Source organism: Mauremys mutica, chromosome 6, assembly GCF_020497125.1.
Source record: "Mauremys mutica isolate MM-2020 ecotype Southern chromosome 6, ASM2049712v1, whole genome shotgun sequence".
NCBI classification, from domain to species: domain Eukaryota; kingdom Metazoa; phylum Chordata; order Testudines; family Geoemydidae; genus Mauremys; species Mauremys mutica.
The window spans coordinates 109,618,447-109,638,938 of NC_059077.1; the positions used below are offsets into that span (position 1 = coordinate 109,618,447).

Here is a 20,492-nt window from a genome sequence, read left to right on the forward strand (position 1 = left end):
CAAAATAAAAGAATTTGTGGTGTTTAAACTTAAAAAAGAATTGAAAAATTCCCCAAAAATCTTCCCAATCACTATTAAAGAACAACCTTTTACCTCTTAGCCCTACAGTAGCTCTCACTCCTAGTTTATCCTATGAATCAAAGATTCCTTCTTCAATCATTATCTACTGGTACTTTCCTTTGAACACTTGGGTCTCATCAAGTATTTCTTTCAAACTAATGAGTTAGCAAAAATACATGAGGACTTGTGGAGGATAAACAACATGATGGTACTCCCAAGACCTTTTATGAAATAGCTCTTCAAACTATCTCACCTTAGCATCAATGAAAATGGTAATTTTCCACCACTATGTGCATCTAATTTTAATGGTTCTGTTGTGTTCAGTTTAAAATCCCAGACCTCCCATGTCAGAAAATTTTAAATCTGAATAAAAATAAAAGTGGGAGGAGAGTGGCCAGTATTTAACACAAAAAATATAATAACCATCATCATTTCTAATTATCAAATCAGTCATGGGCAGAATTTTTTTTTGGACAGGTTTGAACAATGAAGGCTGTCAAAGCCACCAAGTGCTTTCCTTATCACCTTGAAAAGTGACAAACCAGGTTCAGTCAGAATGTAGCAGTGTCAGATCATGAATGGCCACATGTGCCCACATGACTTTACCTTTGAAATCCTCAAGTTTATTAGCCCATTAACAAAATGCATGTCTATTCCCTTTTTGTTTCCCAAATCTGAACACTTTGAAATTTGTAATTCCTTAAGCCAACGGAGAAACAGAGCCAAATCCTCTACTACAATCTAGCTGCTTTGTGCTGCTCCAGCAGTGGAAAGCCACCTTATGCTGCTGCTGGAGAATACCGCTTGTGTCGCACAGAGCTGGTTTATGCCCTGCAATCAACGCCGCTTTGCCAGATCCCTGTGCTTGCTCAGGGTTCCAGTGACTCTAGAGGGACTCCAAACATACTCAGGAATCTGCCCATGCACAGCACATTGAAGGATCAAGTCTACAGTGGCTCTACATCATCCCTCTCCTAGATGCAACACTCAGGGAACATGGGGTACTCCTGTGATCTGTGGCTGCTAGAATGGCCCTTTGGAATGGAAGGAAGCAGAGCACAACTCCAGTTAGAGAGCGTAGTTCCTGGATGTCCCCAAGAAGAAGGAATATGCTTACCTTTTAGAACTCCAGGGAGGCCAAAACTGGCAAGAAAATTGCCAGGTGGGCATTCAGGCAGAGCAAAAGAGCGGTACCATTTCCCCACTAATGGGTGCCCCTGGGTGCTTCAAGGACACTGACCAAGATCAAGGGGAATATAGGAAGCATTTTGAAATATGGGTCTCATTCTCTCACTTATTCCTAATTTACAGCCGTGAAATTCCATGCAAGTGAATGGAGTTACACAAGCTGACCCAAAAATTCTGTTGTGCAGTGCTCATATTCAGCATTTGTATCCAAATATCAGGCCTAAGTCCAACAATTAGTCCCACGCATCTCTGAACACTAAATACAACTGTGTTTTAAATAAACAAATATCAGAGCTTTGCTAAAAAAAAAAATATTTCCATGCTGACAAAGTAGATTAATTGATTCCTGGCTGGCATTGCACAGATATTACTCAGTCCTGTTCACCATGTAAAGATTGGTTTAAGTTCTTTAGCAAGTGGGATAACTACAGACAGTTAATATTAAAGACATCTATAAGTGTGAAGCTCTAAAATAAGACAGGGCTTACCAGAGCTGTCTTGGGGATATTGTAGAAGCATCTTACTGTACCTATAAAGGCAATAAACCTTCAATATATTTGGGTCAAGAGAGGTTAGGAAAGTTTCTTTTCAGCAATCAACATTTTAAAAAATATACACAGTCAGCAGCAGACTGAGAAATGTCCTTCTGGAGAAGCTCTGTAGCTATGCATAACAATTTTACAGCTGGTTACAGGTTATGAGTTCAGGAAATGAAATGCATACAATCTGAGAAATAAAAATAGCCTGATGCAATATTTGTAGAGTGCTTTGAGTATTTTATTTCACCATTTTAATGGTTAATCGAAAACTGAAACCTAGCATAAAAATTTGTTACTTACACCATATTATCTGGATTCCCTCGTCTCCATTTACTGATCCAGCACGGCAAGCCTTCCCCAGACACTAAGAAACTGCACTTGCTTATAATTCCTGTCTTTATGAGACTTAAGCTGAGTGCTGCACACACAATTTTCTCACTCATCTTGTCACCCGTTCTTGGGCAGACAGAATTAATTTTAGTAACAACCATTATCCAGCGGACACCCAACATTAGTAGTAGATTGTTACTCTAGAAGGACCAAATTCTACTCATCTTTCTCACGTGAGTAGTCCCATTGGGTTCAATGGCATTTAAGGCACAAGCACACAGCAAATCAGACATATACAATGTATGGAAGATTCTTAATTATAAATACACAGAATAACAGTAAAAAATTTCCAGCCTATGAGCACCACCTAAGTTTACAAGCAAGTTAACTACAAAGCTAACTGCCTGAGCCCTGGAACTGCACCTAAGGAAGGCTTTGCTGTCCATGTGTATGTAGCTAAGTTAGCTTTGTAATTAAAACTACCACATCTCCTGAATTGCACCTAAAGAAAGCAGTGTTTCTGGTTAAAAAGAATTTTCATAGTACACAGTTCCTTACTAAACTATTAAAATGCATGTCTTAGAAATAAGGGATCTTACCATATAAAAGGTCTAAGTCAAGAGATACTAGACACTTATGTCATTGAATATAGCGCACACAAGCAAGAATTTCAAAGATGTTACAAGATGCTACACATGGATATCTAAGGTTGTAGGTGGAAAAAAGAGTCTGATGTTAAACCCCAATTCTGCAGCAGACTGCACAGGTGCACCCTTATGCGCAATCAGTTGCAAGATCATGGCCTTATACTGTTTTATTTGAGTAGTAGTATATGGTCATGAAATTAAAGACTTTTGTACTACATATACACAAAGATGCACGGTCAAGACTGCATGTAGCAAGACAGACAGAAAATCTTTCCTTGTGCAAAATGACCCAGAATGTCAGAAGTTTTTACAGTGATTACAGTGGGTGCAGAAACAAAATATTCTTTTTCCATTGTTTCAGCTGGAAGATGTCTGACTCAGGGTCTAAGAGCAGCTGCCACGTCGTTTTTGCTTTTATTTTTCTGAAGAAAATTGTTGGATTAATGTCACATCCTGTCAGATGCAGTACTAGTGTAAAGTCAAAGGGTGTACCATCCGTTGACAGTTAATGAATGAGAGAGCCTCTGTTGGAGCAGCGAAAAACAGGTAGGACTATATTATTTATGTACCTTTATTTCAGAAGAGGAGCTAGCAAGCTTTTTAGCAAAGTGCTTGAGCAGAGTGTGCATTAAGGAACTGCAGAATGCACTTCTTAGCAGTTAATTAATTTCAGAAATATTAGTGACTTAAATGTTCACACTGAAAATAGAATATTGAGACAATAGCTATGAGACTGAGCCTCATCTTGTGACAGAGGAGAATGATTGTGGGTGCATTAGATGAATGTGTGCTTGTTTGAGCCTAGATCTCAATGGTCACCCTTTGTTCTAATTTTCAATTTACAGACAGCAGTTGGATGATTTTCACATTTGCTTTCTGCTGGAGAGAGTGACATGATGTAGGTTATCTTTCCCCTTCACCTGGCAAGTGCTTACTTAGAGGTGATGTGCTTGGTGATGCAGTAGTAGTGATATTAAGGATACTAATTACTAATCATACTAAGGAGATCAAGGTGTTGGTTTTAACCACAAGGCCCTTGAAGGTAAAGGCTTGGTCACCTGAGAAACCATCTCTCCCTCTCTATTCAATATGTCCACAGGTCCAATCAACACAGGCACTCAAAGTGGAAACCATTCAGTCCAAGAATAAGGATTAAAGGACAAGGCTGGAGAACAGATGCACCAATGAATACATTAACCCCACGACAATAATCAAATACTCCTTCAGATAATCCTATTTCTCCTTTTACAACTAAATAGACTCTCAATCACTCAAACAGAATAAAAGTAAAATCAGAGCAATCCCAAGGCCTACATACAGGTTTTGGATCATCTGCGTGGCAGCGGTGTATTATCGCCTAGGCCAACAAGGCCTAGACTAGGGCAGCAAATTTTGCGCTCTCAGAAAATTTTTTTTTTTTTTGCTTTGGCACTTGCAATCTTGGGGCAGCAAAAAAAACCCTGGGCCTACAGGCGGCAAAATCATTAATCCGCCACTGCTATGTGGGCTGTTCTCTCTTGTGTCTAGTATTACCTGGCGGATTGAGCACTGGACTAGAACTCAGGAGGCCTGGGTTCTGTTCCCCATTCGGCTGGACTGCTGGATGAGTTTAGACAAATCCTTCACCTCCCTGTACCACAGTTCACCCATCTGTAAAATAGTGATAATTGATATTGAACTCCTTTGTAAAGTACTTTGAGATCTAGTAATGAAAAGCACTATATAAGAGTTAGGTATTATTATGTGAACCCCCATTACCATCATATTTCACCAACCCAACCTTGTGAAATAGGGATACCATTATCCTCATATTACAGATGGGGAATTGAGAGGCTATGTGATTTACCCAGTCACACAGGAAGTCTGTGGCAGAGCAGGGACTTGAACCCAGGACTCCCAAGTCCTCAGCTAGAGCTCTAAACACTGGACCGGCCTTACTCTTGTGCTGAAGCTCTCTAGGACTGACCAAGGAAAGATTAAATTTACAATACACAATGGAATAAATGTTACTATTGCTTAGGTGCCTGGTGGTGCTAGCACCCCCCTGGCACCAGGTGAGCTTTCACATGAGTGTGCACACTAAGACTAGGTCTTCATTTGCTCCAGAATTCTTCCTGTCTATCTGAACAGGAGTTAAGCAGTACTCACTGTTGTGTTGTCCCCCTGCAAGGCAGGAAGATTTCTCTGCCTGAAGCAGGTCTCTGGGTTGCTCAAGCCCTTGGGCTTCCAGCCTAGGGGAAGCCTAATAGATGAAACTAGCAGTCAGACCTCTCTCGTTGGATAGTGGTGTTCAAGAAATACTTCCTAATCCAGACTTGTTTGCTTGCCTTTCTCCCTACTGTATTTGGCCCCTTGATTGGGGAGAATGGGGACCGGCCAGGCTGGCTTCTCTTTACTACTTGTCTCCAGTAGCCATTTTGGAGGCAGGTGGGGGTGGTTAAAGAGAAGAGAGACACCTCTTGTGAAGGTGAGGGTAGCTAAACTCTTCTGAGAATTAAAATGGACCTCTCTCTCCTACCCTGGAGAAAACAACTGAGGGTTACAACTCTTTCTGCTGCTAGAAGCCAACTCCCCTATCTCCTCCCCAAATAATAGGCTGGGGTAGAGTTGCTGTGAGTACCTGAACAGTCCCAGTGTCTACAGGGTGTGATTGGTTTTTCAAGCATGTCAGTCAGGCTGCTGGCCTAGTAACTCTTCCTCTTCTGTAGTCCAGCCCCCATTGTCCAAGTTTCACCCACACAGTTAGGATGTCAATTTCTGTATCAATTTCCTCACCTCTACATCCATGGTGCTTCTTCAAAACAGCAAAGAGAAAACACCAAAAATAGGGAGGAGGAGGATGATGATGATAATGATAGGCACCATGTGTGATTCAACTATTATTGGCATTTTATTTCTGCTTTTCTTTTTCTCCCTTTTCCCTTATTGCAATTTAAATGAATGAGGAGGAGGAGAGGGAACTATAGCTCTTGTCTACCGGGAGTTTTCCTGGAAGATTCTATAGTCATCAGGGGAGACCTAGCAGGGTGACAAGGCAAAAAGAAAAAAAAATCTTCTGTGAAAATTAACAAATCTGGAATAGGGTGAATGTTCACAATTTCAGCAAAATAAGTTTAGGTACACAAATGCTGACATTTTGCACCTATGATCCCGGTGATAAACTACCTAAAGCCCAGATCTTGCCAAGCTTGCTGAGTTAGACCCAGATTTTAAAGATATTTAGGTGCTGCTCTGCTCAGGGTTGCAAGGTCGAAGGCCCAGATCCTCAGAGGTATTAAATTCAGAAGCCTAATTCCCATTGATTTCAGTGGGAGTTAGAGGCATAAATACTTTTGAGGATTGGGGCCTAAGTGACTTAGGTGTTCAAGTTTCATTTTCAGAAGTGATTTAGGCACTTAGGAGACTACATTTCATTAAAAGTCAATGAGGCTCAGATCCACAAGGGACTTGGGTGTCTGAATCCCACTGCAAGCCACAAAAAACCCTCATTTAGCTACTGCCTAACCTTGCAGGTGCCTAAACTCACTAATCACCGCATTTTTCATTATACAGTTCTCTAACTGCCTAAGTTTCTGCCTGTAGGCATGCCCATTGCTCAGGAATATGGCTAGACATTTATCTCACACCTAAGCTCCAGCAGGATCCTCAAATTAGGTAAAGACAGGCTATTTTGCCTGTGGGGCTAATTGGGCAAGTGTGTTCTGAGCACACAAAATGGCCAGAAAGCCCAATTAGCCTGTTTAACCGAGTGGTTAGGGGACTCTCCTAGGATGTGAAAGACCTTGGTTTAATTCCCTTCTCTGCCTGATGACAGACAGGGAATTCAACAGGGGTTTCCCACCTGTCACAGGGGTGCCCAACCACTGGACTATGGGATATTCTGTGTGGGTCTCCCGCAATCTCTTCTGTTGAAGCCATTCCTTTGTAAAAATAATTAAATGCACATTGGTCCAGACAGAGAGTGAGAATGACTCTATAGTCTGGAGGTAAAGAATCCCTGTTCAAATCCACTCTCTCATCAGGAAGAGGGAGAACTCAGCCAAGGTCTCCCATATCCCAGGTGAATACCCTAACGACTAGGCTAAAGGTGTTCAGGAGGACTCCTCCTCTACAAACACACCCTCCCATTTTGTGTGTAGGTAGGTGCAACACTAGGTGCCTTCAGTGCCTGACTCCAGAACTGTTTCCAGCCATGGGTCCCTCCTGCCTGGAGTCAGGCACCAAACTCTGTGAGAGAGGCATGACTTTGGGCACACCCCTCTCTTCAGCATCTGCTATTGACTAGCTTAGGTAGCTCTGTGCCTAACATGCTGGATTTGTGGATCCCATTCTCAAGTGCCTCTCTCTCTCTCCACACATTGTATAAGGAGCTTAGGCAACTAATGCAGGGTTTATGGATTCCGCTGGGTGCCTAAAAATTAGGCAATGCTACATTCAGCATTGCAATGCCCAAGTGCCTTTGTGGATCTGGTCCTGAGCCTTTACCAAAACAAAACTGGGACCACGTCACTTTATTAATAAAAGAGACTGTTCTGACTGCCTCACACAGGGATAAAGCGTTACTGAACATGGTTGTGACTAAAGCTGAGGGAAGGGTCTAGAGTTAATAGGAATAGAGGTGTAGCTAAATTTCTGCAATTAGTGTACAGGCACATCAGCTGCATTACCTCAGTGGACTACTATCTCTATAATTTTCATAAGTAACCATTATTAGTAACAATCATGACCACTAATATATTAGGCATGATGTATAATATGCTTTGCAGCTATATCACCCAGCCTATGACCTACTCAGTGCTTACAACCTCATCAATGGCAGGTTAGGTAAAGCACTTGGATGTGAGATCTTCAGGGAACACCTAGGAGCTGTAAAAGTGACATTGATCACACTACTCTTCCTTTTCAGGTTAATACTGAAATAATGCTACAGAGCATGGGGTCAGGAAGCACTGTGCTAAAATAGGTGCCAAGTTTCAGAAAGAATGTAAAACAGAGGTCCTGCCCCCATGTAGTCATTAAAAAAAGGTCCTACCCACTCAGGGTCTACAGCACTTGTAGGAGAGCTGCTAAGCTGGCACACGAATTTCATCTGAAGTAACTGGTCCTAATGAATGCTACTGCTAATAGTCTCTGCCAATGGTAGGGACTAGGGATGAGATCCACAAAAGGACTTAGGCATTGTAATGCCGAGCATCAAGCCCAATGACTGTTCCACTGTGGATATTTAGTCACTGGACCAAAGAGAATGGGAATTACTCTGTTACTCTGTGGGTAGGACATGCACCTGGGAGGTGGGAGACCTTGGTCAAGTCCCTCTGCTCTTTCATAATTTTCCACAAAAGCTTCAACAGGAGAGACTAAGGGAACACCACAGCAAAACATCCCATAGCTCAGTAGTTAGAGAACACTCCTGAGAGGCAGGACACCGTGTTCAAATCCTCTCTTTTGTCTCCTGGCAGAAATAGAGGGAATTGACTAGGTCTTCCACATCCCAGGTGAGTGCTCTCACCACTTGGCTATAAGTTTAAGGTGGGCCGCTCCTTCTCCAGCTGTATTTTGAATGGGACCCAATCTAGTAGGCACCCTGAAAATACACCACATGCCTACCTTCCCCTTGTTTGTGGCTCGCTCTAGGGCTTAGTGGAAGATAGGTACCCAGGAAGACTAGAGGAAGGCAGCAGTATGCATACCCAGAGACTGAAACATAGGTGTATATAAAATATTTACCCTGAAAAACTTTAGGCATCTAAACTCACTCGGTGCTTAAAGGATTGGAAAGTGTTTTATGGATCACAGTGGAGCCAAACCCAGGATTTAGGTGCCTACATCCAGGGTTTAGACACTTAAGAACTTTTGTGGATCCCACCCTACATAGGTATGAAGACTCAACTATGCTCTTGCTGTAATGGATTTTCCTTCAGGAGCTTGCAGTCACTGCATGCCAGACCTGTGTTGCGCATGACAAAGTACTTTTTCCCAGTGATGCTAGTCTGACACTTTCCCATTTAAGTTTACACCTTACATCCAATTTAAATCTTTTCATTCAATTAAAAAAAACTACTTTAAACATAAATTCAATAGCTCTGCTTCAGTGATATATCACTCCTGTATGCTTTCATTATATATGTTCTTTTTCTGAGCTACGCAACTAAACTATGCTCTCTCCCTTACTGCTCACGCTACCTACCCATTTTGTGCTGTGTCACTGACCCCTTCCCTCCTCCTGCATAGTCACTCCTCCAACAATCTCTCTACAGCCTCTCATCACTCTTCTAGTCTTACCTTCTGCTAGTCTAGCTCAATCCTGCTCTGGTATGCATGAAGCTGGTAGGCAGAATGAGCAAGGGATTCAGCAGAACTGGTCAAGGAGAAACATTAGTAGCAAAAATTTAAACAAAAGGTTTAATTTTGGCATATTACTATTTTACATTCTAATAAGGTCTGATTTTTTGGGAAAGGAGTTCCATAGGAAGAGCAGTAGAATATAGTAACTGTATAGGCACACAATTACTTTATTGAAACTCACCAAGCTCCAAGCTCATATTTTAATTTTAAACTACCACTTTCAGCAGTCTGAACAGTGACTTTCCATATAGCTTACTTCCTAGTTACACCATTAAAGTACAAATAAATTGATACAGGAGAGGAGATTGTGAAAAGGGAAGAGTAACAGATGATTGCTTTTCAAACTAATCTGAACTGCTTTAGTTTATCACAAAGACATTTAATTTATTTCATTATACTCTGTGGGCAAGTTAAAGCACCCCAAGGCCTTAACATATTCAAGGAGATGAGTGTAGCGGACACAGGCTCCTTCAGAAAGCAATATTTAATAAAACTTAAATTAGGTCTCAGAAGAGTCATAGAATGCATATTAACTATGGCACCACACTTGAGATATTATGTTCATACACATGTGTTTTAAAGTAATTGCCATCACACACACATCCCAAAAATTATTTTAATATAGGTATGGATATAGCTTCTGCTGAATCATCCACTTAATTTTTGGAGGGGTGAAGAGAGGCCACAAGAGAGATGGATAATGTACAGTCCACAGATAAGAAGGCTAAATGTTCATGTAAAAACAAGAGACTTTATTTCATTAGTTCCGATGGAAGATGGCAAATCTACACCCAGATCTAAAGGTTTTCATTTTTCCAAATGGAGTGGGATATTTCAGCAAATTAGTTAAAATAATCTAATTTGTCTTTCAAGTGTTGTAGAACACGTTTGTTACTATTTAGCTAGAATAATCAAGTTCATTATTTATTCTGATCAATATTTACAGAGAAACAGGAAGAAGCCTAAAGAAGTATGGGAAAAAGCCCCACTGTTATAGAAGTCTGATTTTCCTCTAAATTCTTCATACATGGTACTACAAAATACTATGTGAGAATCATAAGGCAGCCAAAAAAAGAGTGTGTGTGTTTTGTTCTAAAGAGGGAAGTGATTCACTGGTCCAGGGAGTTAGTTTATTATGGCAACCAAAATGAGAACGCAACTTTCCCCACCAAATACTTGAGGGAGGCATGGAGGAAAGGAAATTAGGATATATAATCAAGTTTTCAAAACGAGGAGGGCAATTTTTAATTGTATGAAAAATAAATTAGTGAAGAAAATGGGAGTGGTACAGCTCCATTTACAGAAAATAGTTTGGAGACCACATTCTGCACTCCCCCCCTCCCCAAATAGTGAAAGAGCAGGTATTCAATAAGAACATAAATGTAGAAGTGCAATAGCCAATGCCAGGCACAATAAAAGACAAGTAAGGATTCCACAGCAAGTAGATCAAAAGAAGAATGAAACAGACTGCTCTGGAGAAAGTGATAGATAGACTTCAACATGGGAGCTGAAGGAAGTAAAAGATGTAAGGTGTAAGACAACTATGATTTCTGGTCCTGAGTAGACATCTAAAGTCTGAATTACTGAGAGTGAGAGCAGAACCAGAGATATAGGACTAAGAGGATCAAAATAGAAAGACCAAGCAAGTTTAGAAAGAGGGAAGGTTAGGTAGTCTATAAAACTAACATTCCTTCCCATCACCTTAAAGTCTTGATGCTGTGAGTTCTAACATGAAAAACATCATCAAAATTCTTCTTCTACCACTGATGACAATGAGGATTTTAATGTACAGTACACTGCACTAGAGCCAGAAACAAGTTACTGTTGCTATGGGATTAAAGGATAATTTTAATATTGAAAATTGTTAATGGCCTGCTCTTGCAGCTCTTAGTGATCCTGGTAATCCAACAGGAGAGTCACCTTTTCATCAATCTTTAGCCAATGTGTTCTAACAGCAAGAGACAAAAACAGGGGTAGATCCTTAGCTAGTGTAAATTATTATAACTGACCTGAATTCAATAAATTTATACCAACTAAAAATTTGACCCTTTAGTGTACCAATGTTAAATAATGCTTGAAAGACACTTACATACTTCAGCAGACCGCTAGTAATGAATCTGAGCCCCACTAGAATAGAAACTCCTGGGTGAATTTTGTTTGAGCTTTCTAAGGTGCAGGCCAGACATACATATTACATTTTAGAACCAATGATCCTTCTGTTTGAGTTCACTCTGTTTATCCATTAAATCTCTTTAAAAGTATGCATCAGCTATATAAACTTATCTATAATATTTAGATACCTTCCTTTAAGGCAATAATTAACTGCCCTCACTGTATCTGACATCTATAAGCTGCAATATCTGATTTGATTGACTGTCTTCAAAATGGAACATGCTATAAACAAACTGTGGAGCACTGAATAAAATCCTGGAATCAGGGCCCTAATGCCTACAGCAATATTTTGTCTTAAATAATTTCTGTGTTCAGATGTTTTCCATCATTATATTGCAACAACACACGATCACAGAATCACAGAAATGTAGGTCTGGAAGGGGCCTTAAAAGGTCATCTACTCAAGTACTGTAAGCCTCTATTATACTATTCTTCTGCTAAACCATACAAGTTGCTTGGGCATTTTTCCTTTCTAAATCCCTCTTTTCACTTGCAGTTTATACATCTACTTTACTGGGAATGGTTCACAGAACACAGTAACTTTTATTTAAATATAAAACATTTGGACGTGTCACTGATTTTTTTGTACCCATTGTACTTCACTTTTATTAGCCAATTTAAAATGGCTAGTAAGGGTAGTTTCAACCTAGTGAGCAAACAAGACATTCAGAAACGGACATTCTAGAATTCCCATTAAAGACTAAGGAAGATGAACTGCACAGCAGAGGTGCTCTTTAGACCTATCACATTAAACAGGTCTATTCCCCTAAAACTTAATTAAAAAGCTTTTTATGTATTGATATTGGTTTAACAAATGATACTGTACATTTTATATCACAATTAAATTTGTATGCTGGATGCTACACAGACTATTCTAAACCTCAATTATATTAAACAATAATAGTGAAGTTAGTACAAGCATTCCTCTTTTCCCATAAATATATCTAACTCCAAACAAAGTTTGAAGTTATGTGAGTGGTTTATTTTGGTTTTTTTAAGGTTACATAAGTACCGCCTTCTCTCAGTGAAAAGTTTAGTAATTAAGTTTTAGGGACCCATCCCACAAACAGTGGCATTCAACCCTAACTTTCCTCATCTGATTAATCCTACTAAAGGCAATAGGACTACAGATGCAAATAATGTTACTCATATATGTTTACAAGGTTGGTCTTTCAGACAGTAAATAGAAACTAAAAATTAAAATAGTTTCCGTTATATAAGTGACAAATAGTTTTTACTTAAAACAGAAAGATAAGTAATTGAGTAGCTTGTTTCTTAGAATTTTGAAAAAACCTTGGTAGCAAAATTTAAGAACTTTGAAGAGTAGCTATTTACAGTATAAAACAAATGTGATTTGTAATATGCAGATGAATATATACACATCTAGTAGAAGCATTTTGGTTGTCAAGGATTTATTTAGTATGACCTGTGGTTTTATGAATTGGACGTGCCATGTCTAGACCAATTATGCAACAGACAAGGATGAACATATCAATAGTCAAAGATATACAGAGAATGGAGTGGCAGATGATATCCAACCAATTCAGAAGGATTCTGAGGATTATCAGCTTTCATTTAAAGTGCTGTCACAATAAATCTGGCGCACAAACTTTTCATTTTTTAAACTGATATACATGGGTACTAAAACCTAGTAGCAGGCTAAAAAATGTGCCATTGTTGGGTCATCTACAAGGCTATTATGGCCTCTGTGAGATTTGTTCACTCCTGCACAAAGATAACTAGAGAGACAGGTCCAAACTCAAAGCTGAGAAGGCAGACAGGGCAAGGCCAGGAGGCGGCAAAGTCCAGAATCCATTTCTCCCTCTAGGACGAACTTCTCCTCAACACCCAAGGGCACGAGGCACCTGCGCTGTGAGGCCCTTTCCCTCCTGCCGCGTGGGGCTCCTCCAGCCGCTGCGGCTGCTCCTGCAGGAAGCTCCCGCGCCTACTTCTGGGGCCCGAACCCCCTGTGGGGCAGGGGAGCCCCGCGGTGAGGCGGCCGCAGGGTGCAGCCAGCTGGGTCCGCCTCAGGCACCAAAGGGGGGGGGTCCCCAAAGCACTGCGGAGCCCCGCCAGCCTCCCCCGGGCTATAGGGGCGGCGCCAGGCTCTTCTCCGGCGGCGGCGGCGGCTGCTCCCCGTCCAGCTCCCGCAGCAGCTCGTCCAGCTCCCCGTCCTCCTCCAGCCCGTCCTGGGCGCGGCGGCGCCGCAGCTGCTGCAGGGCCCGGCGGTGCCGCTCCTGCAGCCGCCGCAGCTGGGCCGCCAGCGCCGCTTCCTCCTCCCGCGGCGGCGGCGGCGGCTCGGGGGCGGAGCCCGGGCGGGGCGGCGCGTCGGGCTCCGGGCCGGGCCCTAGCAGCGCCTGGCGGAAGAGGCTGCGGTTCTCCCGGCGCAGGCGGCGGTTCTCCAGCCGCAGCCGCGCGTTCTCGTCCCGCAGCCGCGTGTTCTGGCGCTCCCGCTCCTCGCGGGCCCGCACCGCCTCGCTGTGGCTGGCGGCCAAGTCCGCGTATCGCTCCGCCAGCTGCTGCGGCGAGCCGCCCGCCAGGCCGCGCCAGCCGCCCGCCGCCGCCTCGCCCCCGCCAACGGCTGCCCCGCGACCCCTCCGCGAGCCCGCGCCGGGCCCGCAGCTCCAGCGCCGTCCAGCACCGCGCATGCGCCTCATCCGTGCTGTGCCTCCGCCGCTCCGGCTCCGCCCGCCTCCTCGGCGCAGCCGCGGAAGAGGGTCGCTTAATGATGACGCCGCGTTATGCAAAGGAGAGGGCGGAGCGATAGGCTGCTGGAGCGGAGGGGCGGGGGTGGGGACAGCTGTGGAACAGCTGGTGCTGCCAGCTGTCTTTGTGCCTGGCCTTCCAGGGCCAGATGTGCAGGGGGAGCCGCAGGGGAGCCACCTCTCCCTTTTTAAAATAGCAGAATTCACCCACTAAATCATCTGGCGAAGGTCAGGGCACCTGCTCTGAAAATACAAAGCACCACAGCGATCCATCAGGCCACCCTTTCCAAAATTATTACAAAAAGATGAGTATTTCATCATCATTTATTTATTTAGTGACAACAATATGCCCCCACTTTGTACAGCGTACACGAAGTCCCTGTGCCAAAGGGCTTACACTATAAAGGCCTGATCCTACAAATGCTACTGAGCATAGCGATCATACCGGGGTCTGCTTTGACAAAATCCAGTGCAGGCGCTAGACCTGAAAATCTAAACTGACAACGAAATATGTTTGTACAGATTACTGCCAGGGATAGTTCCACTGAAGTCAGTGAAATTTTCTAACTGAAGACTGCCATGTGAAAACAACTAATTTATGAGTAATCCCACTAGAAGAAATAAAAGTCTGTATTGTGAAGAGCTCAAATCAATGTAATTCCATGGAGTGCAGATGTAAATGCAAGTAGGATCTGGGCCTTAGGCCTCAATCCTTCAAACATTTATCCATGTAAGTAACTTTCTATGACTGAGTAGTCCTACTGGGTTCATTGGGACTACTCATATGTATGTAGTATTACATGTGCATATATATATATTTTCAGGATTGGAGTGTCAGATTGTAAACTTGTGATAGAGACCATGTGTTACTGTATGCTCTGCACAGCACTGAGCACTGTTTGAGCCTGAGCCAAAGCCCCATCAAGGTCAGTGGAAAAAATCCCATTGATTTTAATGGATTTTAGATCAAGTGGTTGGTGCTCAACAAAACAGTAAATAATAATTTTTAGAACTGTTCCTTCCATAACAGGCAGGTGCTTATTTACAACATTTTTTTAAAAAATTGAAAATCACTGTAGCCTGGAAGTAATCTCAGTATTGCTGTAAAGTCATTTTGCCAGATCTGCTGGTCAGCAAAAATGAATTTACAGCAAATATTTCCAGTAATAAACTCCAAAGGAGAGGCTGACTGAGAGTGTGAAAATAATGCAAATAGGTGACCAATCTGATTTTGCACTGAAATAAATAGGCACTAAAATTTAACAGTTTTACTGTTTCTGTTTAGAAAATTGGTAGACGTGCCTATCATCAGGGCACCCTGGCACTTTATATCAAAATAAGGGCCTGATCCCAAAAACTGCTGAGCCCCCTGAACCTCTGTTGAAATTAATCAGAGTAGAAAGTACTTAACCCCAAACTGGATTAGGCCCAAGTAATTATAGTGGGAGGGAGTGCAGTTAGGGTGACCAGACAACAAATGTGAAAAATTGGGACGGGGGGTAATAGGAGCCTATATAAGAAAAAGACCCAAAAATCGGGACTGTCCCTATAAAATCGGGACATCTGGTCACCCTAGGTGCAGTGTAGTTCTTGGGCTTTGTGTGATCAAAGCTCTTCGGGTAAAACTGTGATAACCTTATTCACAATGAATTGTACCTTACATCATTGAGCTTAATGGGATTATTTGTGGGTAAAGTAATATTCAATATGAGTAAAGGTATCACAATCTGGCCCTTATTTTTATTTTATTCATTATTTCAATTTCTTTTAAAAAAATGCATCTACCCCATATTGCAGGCACATATACAAGGAGTTAGTAAAATACAGACAGAAATCAAAGGACCAATTTTCACATAAACACCATCCTCACATGCCAAAACTAACTTTGTCTGTGCCTCAGATTCCCCAGCTATCTGTAAAACAACCCATTGAAATCCTTAGATGAAAGGTGCTATATATGTACAAAGTATTAAAGTTATGGTTTGGGGCAGGATTATATGCAACAACATAGGCAAACATGAGCATAAGGTACCCTGTACTGTGCAGGCTACCTGCAGGGCAGGTCACAGTGAGGAAAAGAGAGTAGCCTCCACAGAGCTACTCTACCTTGTCCCACAAAATTGGGCAGGGAGTGGGCATGCTGGGAAAGGGAATGGGCACAGTCTTGACTCTGCACTTAGTACATTGCTGGTGCAGTTTACTTGTTCCCTGGAGCAAATGGGGAACAGGGCTGAATAGTGACTCAGAGTCACACCCCAGCCCTACAATAGGTATTGTTTAAAACAATGGCACTAACTGCCAAGAATTAAAACCGGCAGATATAAAAACAAACTAATCCTATTTCTCTGCAAAAAAATCTCTCAGAAGCTAAATCAAATAAAAAAATCTTACATTTAAATTTAACTAGGCCCCAGTTTCACAAGTGCTACATGCATAATTTAATTTGTATATATAATCCCATTGACCTGAGTTTCTCACGTTTGCAGGAACAGGGCCTTACTATAGGCTTTTGGAGAGAAAAGAGTGGTACAGGAGACTGCTCAGCATTTCCACAAAAGCTTTTTTTCAATGGAAAATTGTTATTGTGTGTTTTCTGGTTTTTTGGACATAATTAAAAATTTTACAGCAAGTGTCTGCTTACCTCAAAAAAATTCATTCCCCTTGTTCTCCCCCCCACAGAAAACTGAACACCCACTACAGGCTGCTCCAACAACTGGAAATAGCCTTGGCATAGGAATGCCACACCAAGTCTCCCTTTGTCTCCTGAATGGAAAGCTTCTGTGCAGAGAGTGGCCAGCTATGGTGACTCTGTGCCTACACGAGGACACCCCTGATGCCAGGACAATTCTGTGGGTACTCTCGGTATCTTTATGATCACTTTGTGCCAGGGTAGTCAGTGTAATGTGACTGTGGGGCAATTGTGACTCAGATCCATAGACACCATTCTGAAACATTTTCAGGATTTTAAGGTAGCCGTCTGAGCTGACCTGGAGACAGAGCCACTCAGTATGGACTTCAATCCATAACCTTGGCTCTGTTATGTGAAAGAGAGAGAAAGGTCTAAAAATAGAGTACTGCATTTACACTACAGAATTTACAGTAATTTCAATACCTACTTAATAGATGCTGTCAAAATATTATGGATCAGGGATGATATATGCCCAGCCTGAATCCTGCATCCAGTCCATTTGATGCATTTAGGTGGCCCAGAGAGATGCAGATTCTTCAGAATCTAAGCAGTCATTTCAAATGAATAAGTAAATAAAGTTTCTGGATCTTCTGGCTGTGAACCTAACTTTCCAAGTGAGAAGAAAGCGTTCACTAATTCAGTGTTGTCTTCTTGCGCCTGCAGAGAGCCTGAAACAATGGCTTTGAGAGACATGAACCAACCCTGCTGCAGCCCTCAGCTGCATTAATCAAGCTGGAGTGTTGATTCTGAAGCCAAACACCACCACTTTAAATGGAAGCATTAACTATTTCACTGCTTGTCAGTTTAGCAGGTAGAAAAGGAGTAAAACTCATAGAGATGGTAGCAATTGGAAATTACAGCAGGGAAAACGATACGTAGGGAAGAAAAAACAAGACGTGAAGTTAGAGATATTGAAGAGAAACACAGAAAGGAAGGAAGGAAGGGAAATAGTGGTGATCTTATAGAGGAATATATTTTCCAGCTGAATGAAGCTGAATGTGACAATGAGGTGCTTAATAAATCATAAATAAACTAAAAGTGTAGTTACTATGTAAAAGTCACATTCTGTCCTTGATATTTGTGCAAACCCCTCATTGGCATCCTAGGGCATTCCTCGGTGGATCGAGGCGAGTATGCAGTCTTAAATTTATACTTTGGCCATGTACCACAATGAAAAATAGAATTTGGCCACTGCCAAAAATAAGTTTGACACTCCTCTCATAGGTGGAGAGAAAGAGAGATGGATAGTAGCAGCAGTGATCCTAGCAGACGTAGAGGTAATGTAGAAAAATCCAGATCAAGCTCTCTTTTTGTGGGGGTGGAAGTCGGGGGGTGGATGGGAAACAACATACACTTAACACTAAGAATCCAGGATGAGATGAAAGTTTCCTTGCCACTTATATGTAATTTGGAATTGCGTATTCCTGTAGCTGATCTCACCTATCAAAACCAGTTCCAAGTGTAACCAAATTAATCAACTGACTTTTGTAAAACTAGATAGCACTTCATAAGCAAATATTAATCATAGCTCCTTTGATACAAGGAAGAACACTGCTGGCACTCTGAGGAGAAGTCTGTGACAAGATGATAGATATTCTGATAGCATCACACTGCTGACCCTTTTCATTGGTCTTCATAAATGTTTTTTGAAATCAGGAGGAAATTCAAGCATTTTAAACTGATGATTCCTATATAAAAGAGAGCCGTGTTGATAAAGCTTATGATGTCACCTGTATTATCATTGTACATTAGTCTGAGTGTGGGGAAGCATAGCATACCTATTCTCAGCAGTTCTGCACAATGAACAAGTCAGCCATGAATAATGAGAGCCTGATTCTGCTCCCTCTTTACCAGTGTATATCCGGAATAACTCTGTCAGCGTCAGTGGAATTATAGTGGTGTTGACCTGGTGTAAGTGAGATCAGAAGCCAACTCTGAAACTAAAGATTTACATTGCAGAAGAAGATGGGGAAGAAGACTTGGTAACTGCTTTACTTGTATCCTCCTTGTCAACCAGCCTTAGGCATTCTGTTTGAGTTGTCATCATTCCTTGAAAGTCAGGAGTGTTAAGAAATGGGGAATATTAGATTGCCTTGTCATCCCTGGAAGAGCTGTAGTTTTGGGAATTACATCAAACCACCTTGTTTGAAGTACTGAGAGGATGGGGTGGGTGATTTGAGAGGTGCCCACAGGTATTTTCTGTTGGCAGGCTTGCTGATCTTTATTATATATAACCTCTTGGTCTGAATTGCTGCTGCTTCTTCTTGTTTTCTTTAATCTATGATTTTATTATCATTATACACTGAAAAGTTTTATAAACTACTCACGGCATTGTTGCTGCTGTTGCTAATATTCCTTCCAAAGCCCCCACTGAAGATGGTTTATTACCAGCAAATAGACTTCTTAGTTGCTATCAAGAGGCCTTATTGATACTTGACAGAATGAATACCACTCTATTGAAATAATTACTACAGAGTTAAGATTAGGTAATATTGATTGTGTGTATTTATTCCTTTGATATGGGCAACAATATTAAAAGCCATCAAACACTAGCTTCACTATTTGACAGCATCATTTAATTCTAGCCATGTGTTGCCATAAGAAGAATTAAGATATAAATAAAGAAAGCATGACTTCCGAGCTTTAATTAGGATTCATGTTGCCGTGATATTCTGCCTCAGAATACCATGGATCAGAATGGAGAAACTAGCTTTAAAGCAGAAAATGCTGTGGTGGCAAAGGGGAAGAGGAAACAGTTCATTAAATATCAACAGCCAGATGTGGGGTAGATAATTTTCTGCAAAAGGAGAGTTTCTGGAGAGGATTGGAAGGAGTTGCACTACAATCAGGTCTCCTTCTGCACAATTAGCCATTTCATCAAATAGCAACAATGGGGCAGAGTAGCAAACAGAAGGAAAGTGGACAACTTTGCCCATTCTCATGCAGAGTGGCCACAGTCAGTATTTCAGATAAGTACATTTCTAATTCCAGCAAGGTGACATGTATTATTGGTTGCACCCAAAATGCGTGTTCATTCAAAGTTGCATTGTTCTGGGTCTACACTAATTTTGAAACAATATCTACGTACAACACATGGACGCTGAAAGAGAAGAGACATTTCTGTGGCAGCAGGAACACAAGTGGCTCCTTTGCTGAACAGCTGCTCTATGTTGGATATGCAAAGGTACAGCTGTGATACTGTTCCTCCCTCTGTGGAATATGCTTCCTGTTTGTTTTGAACTCAAAATGGATTGACATACGAGTCCACAAGATTAAAGAGTCTTTTACAGAAAGACCGAAAGACAATGTTCAGAATGTAAATAAGAAGCTCCCTCTCTTTTCAAAGATGTTGCTTTATCTTCTGTCCTTCAGGCTGTGGACTTTGTTTACTTTAATGCTATTATTATAGTGGTGATGGGCCAGAATTAGAAAGGTAACTGATTTCCAGATAATCTATTTATTTATTGTATCGTTAGGCCCCAGGCCTGGAATCCTTTACCTACAAGAGAGTAGGGTTTGCAAAATTATTCCCTAACTTGGTGACTCTACTCATTGCCCACAAATGTCTTATTGGTATCATAGAATATCAGGGTTGGAAGGGACCTCAGGAGGTCATCTAGTCCAACCCCCTACTCAAAGCAGGACCAGTCCCCAAACACATTTTTGCCCCAGATCCCTAAATAGCCCCCTCAGGGATTGAACTCACAATCCTGGGTTTAGCAGGCCAATGCTCAAACCACTGAGTTATCCCTTCCCTGCAAGCAACTGTATCAAAAAGGGACAGATTGAATATTGTGGTATCCTTTGCTCTCTAAGC

At 41.8% G+C, this 20,492-nt stretch overlaps 1 protein-coding gene and 1 long non-coding RNA gene across 2 annotated transcripts; one reads left to right on the forward strand and one right to left on the reverse strand.

Moving 5' to 3' along the window:
- Positions 1-9,840: 9,840 nt before the first annotated feature.
- TUSC1 (tumor suppressor candidate 1) lies at positions 9,841-16,748 on the reverse strand. Its single transcript, XM_045021951.1, has 2 exons — positions 16,666-16,748; positions 9,841-14,030 (listed from the first exon to the last, which is right to left on the reverse strand). The coding sequence occupies exon 2, from the start codon at positions 13,936-13,938 to the stop codon at positions 13,369-13,371; it is 570 nt and encodes a 189-aa protein (XP_044877886.1). The 5' UTR covers positions 13,939-14,030; positions 16,666-16,748; the 3' UTR covers positions 9,841-13,368.
- Positions 14,376-20,226, forward strand: LOC123373130. Its single transcript, XR_006580575.1, has 4 exons — positions 14,376-14,716; positions 16,666-16,835; positions 17,900-17,952; positions 18,530-20,226. It is a non-coding gene; the product is annotated as an uncharacterized LOC123373130 (long non-coding RNA).
- Positions 20,227-20,492: the final 266 nt, after the last annotated feature.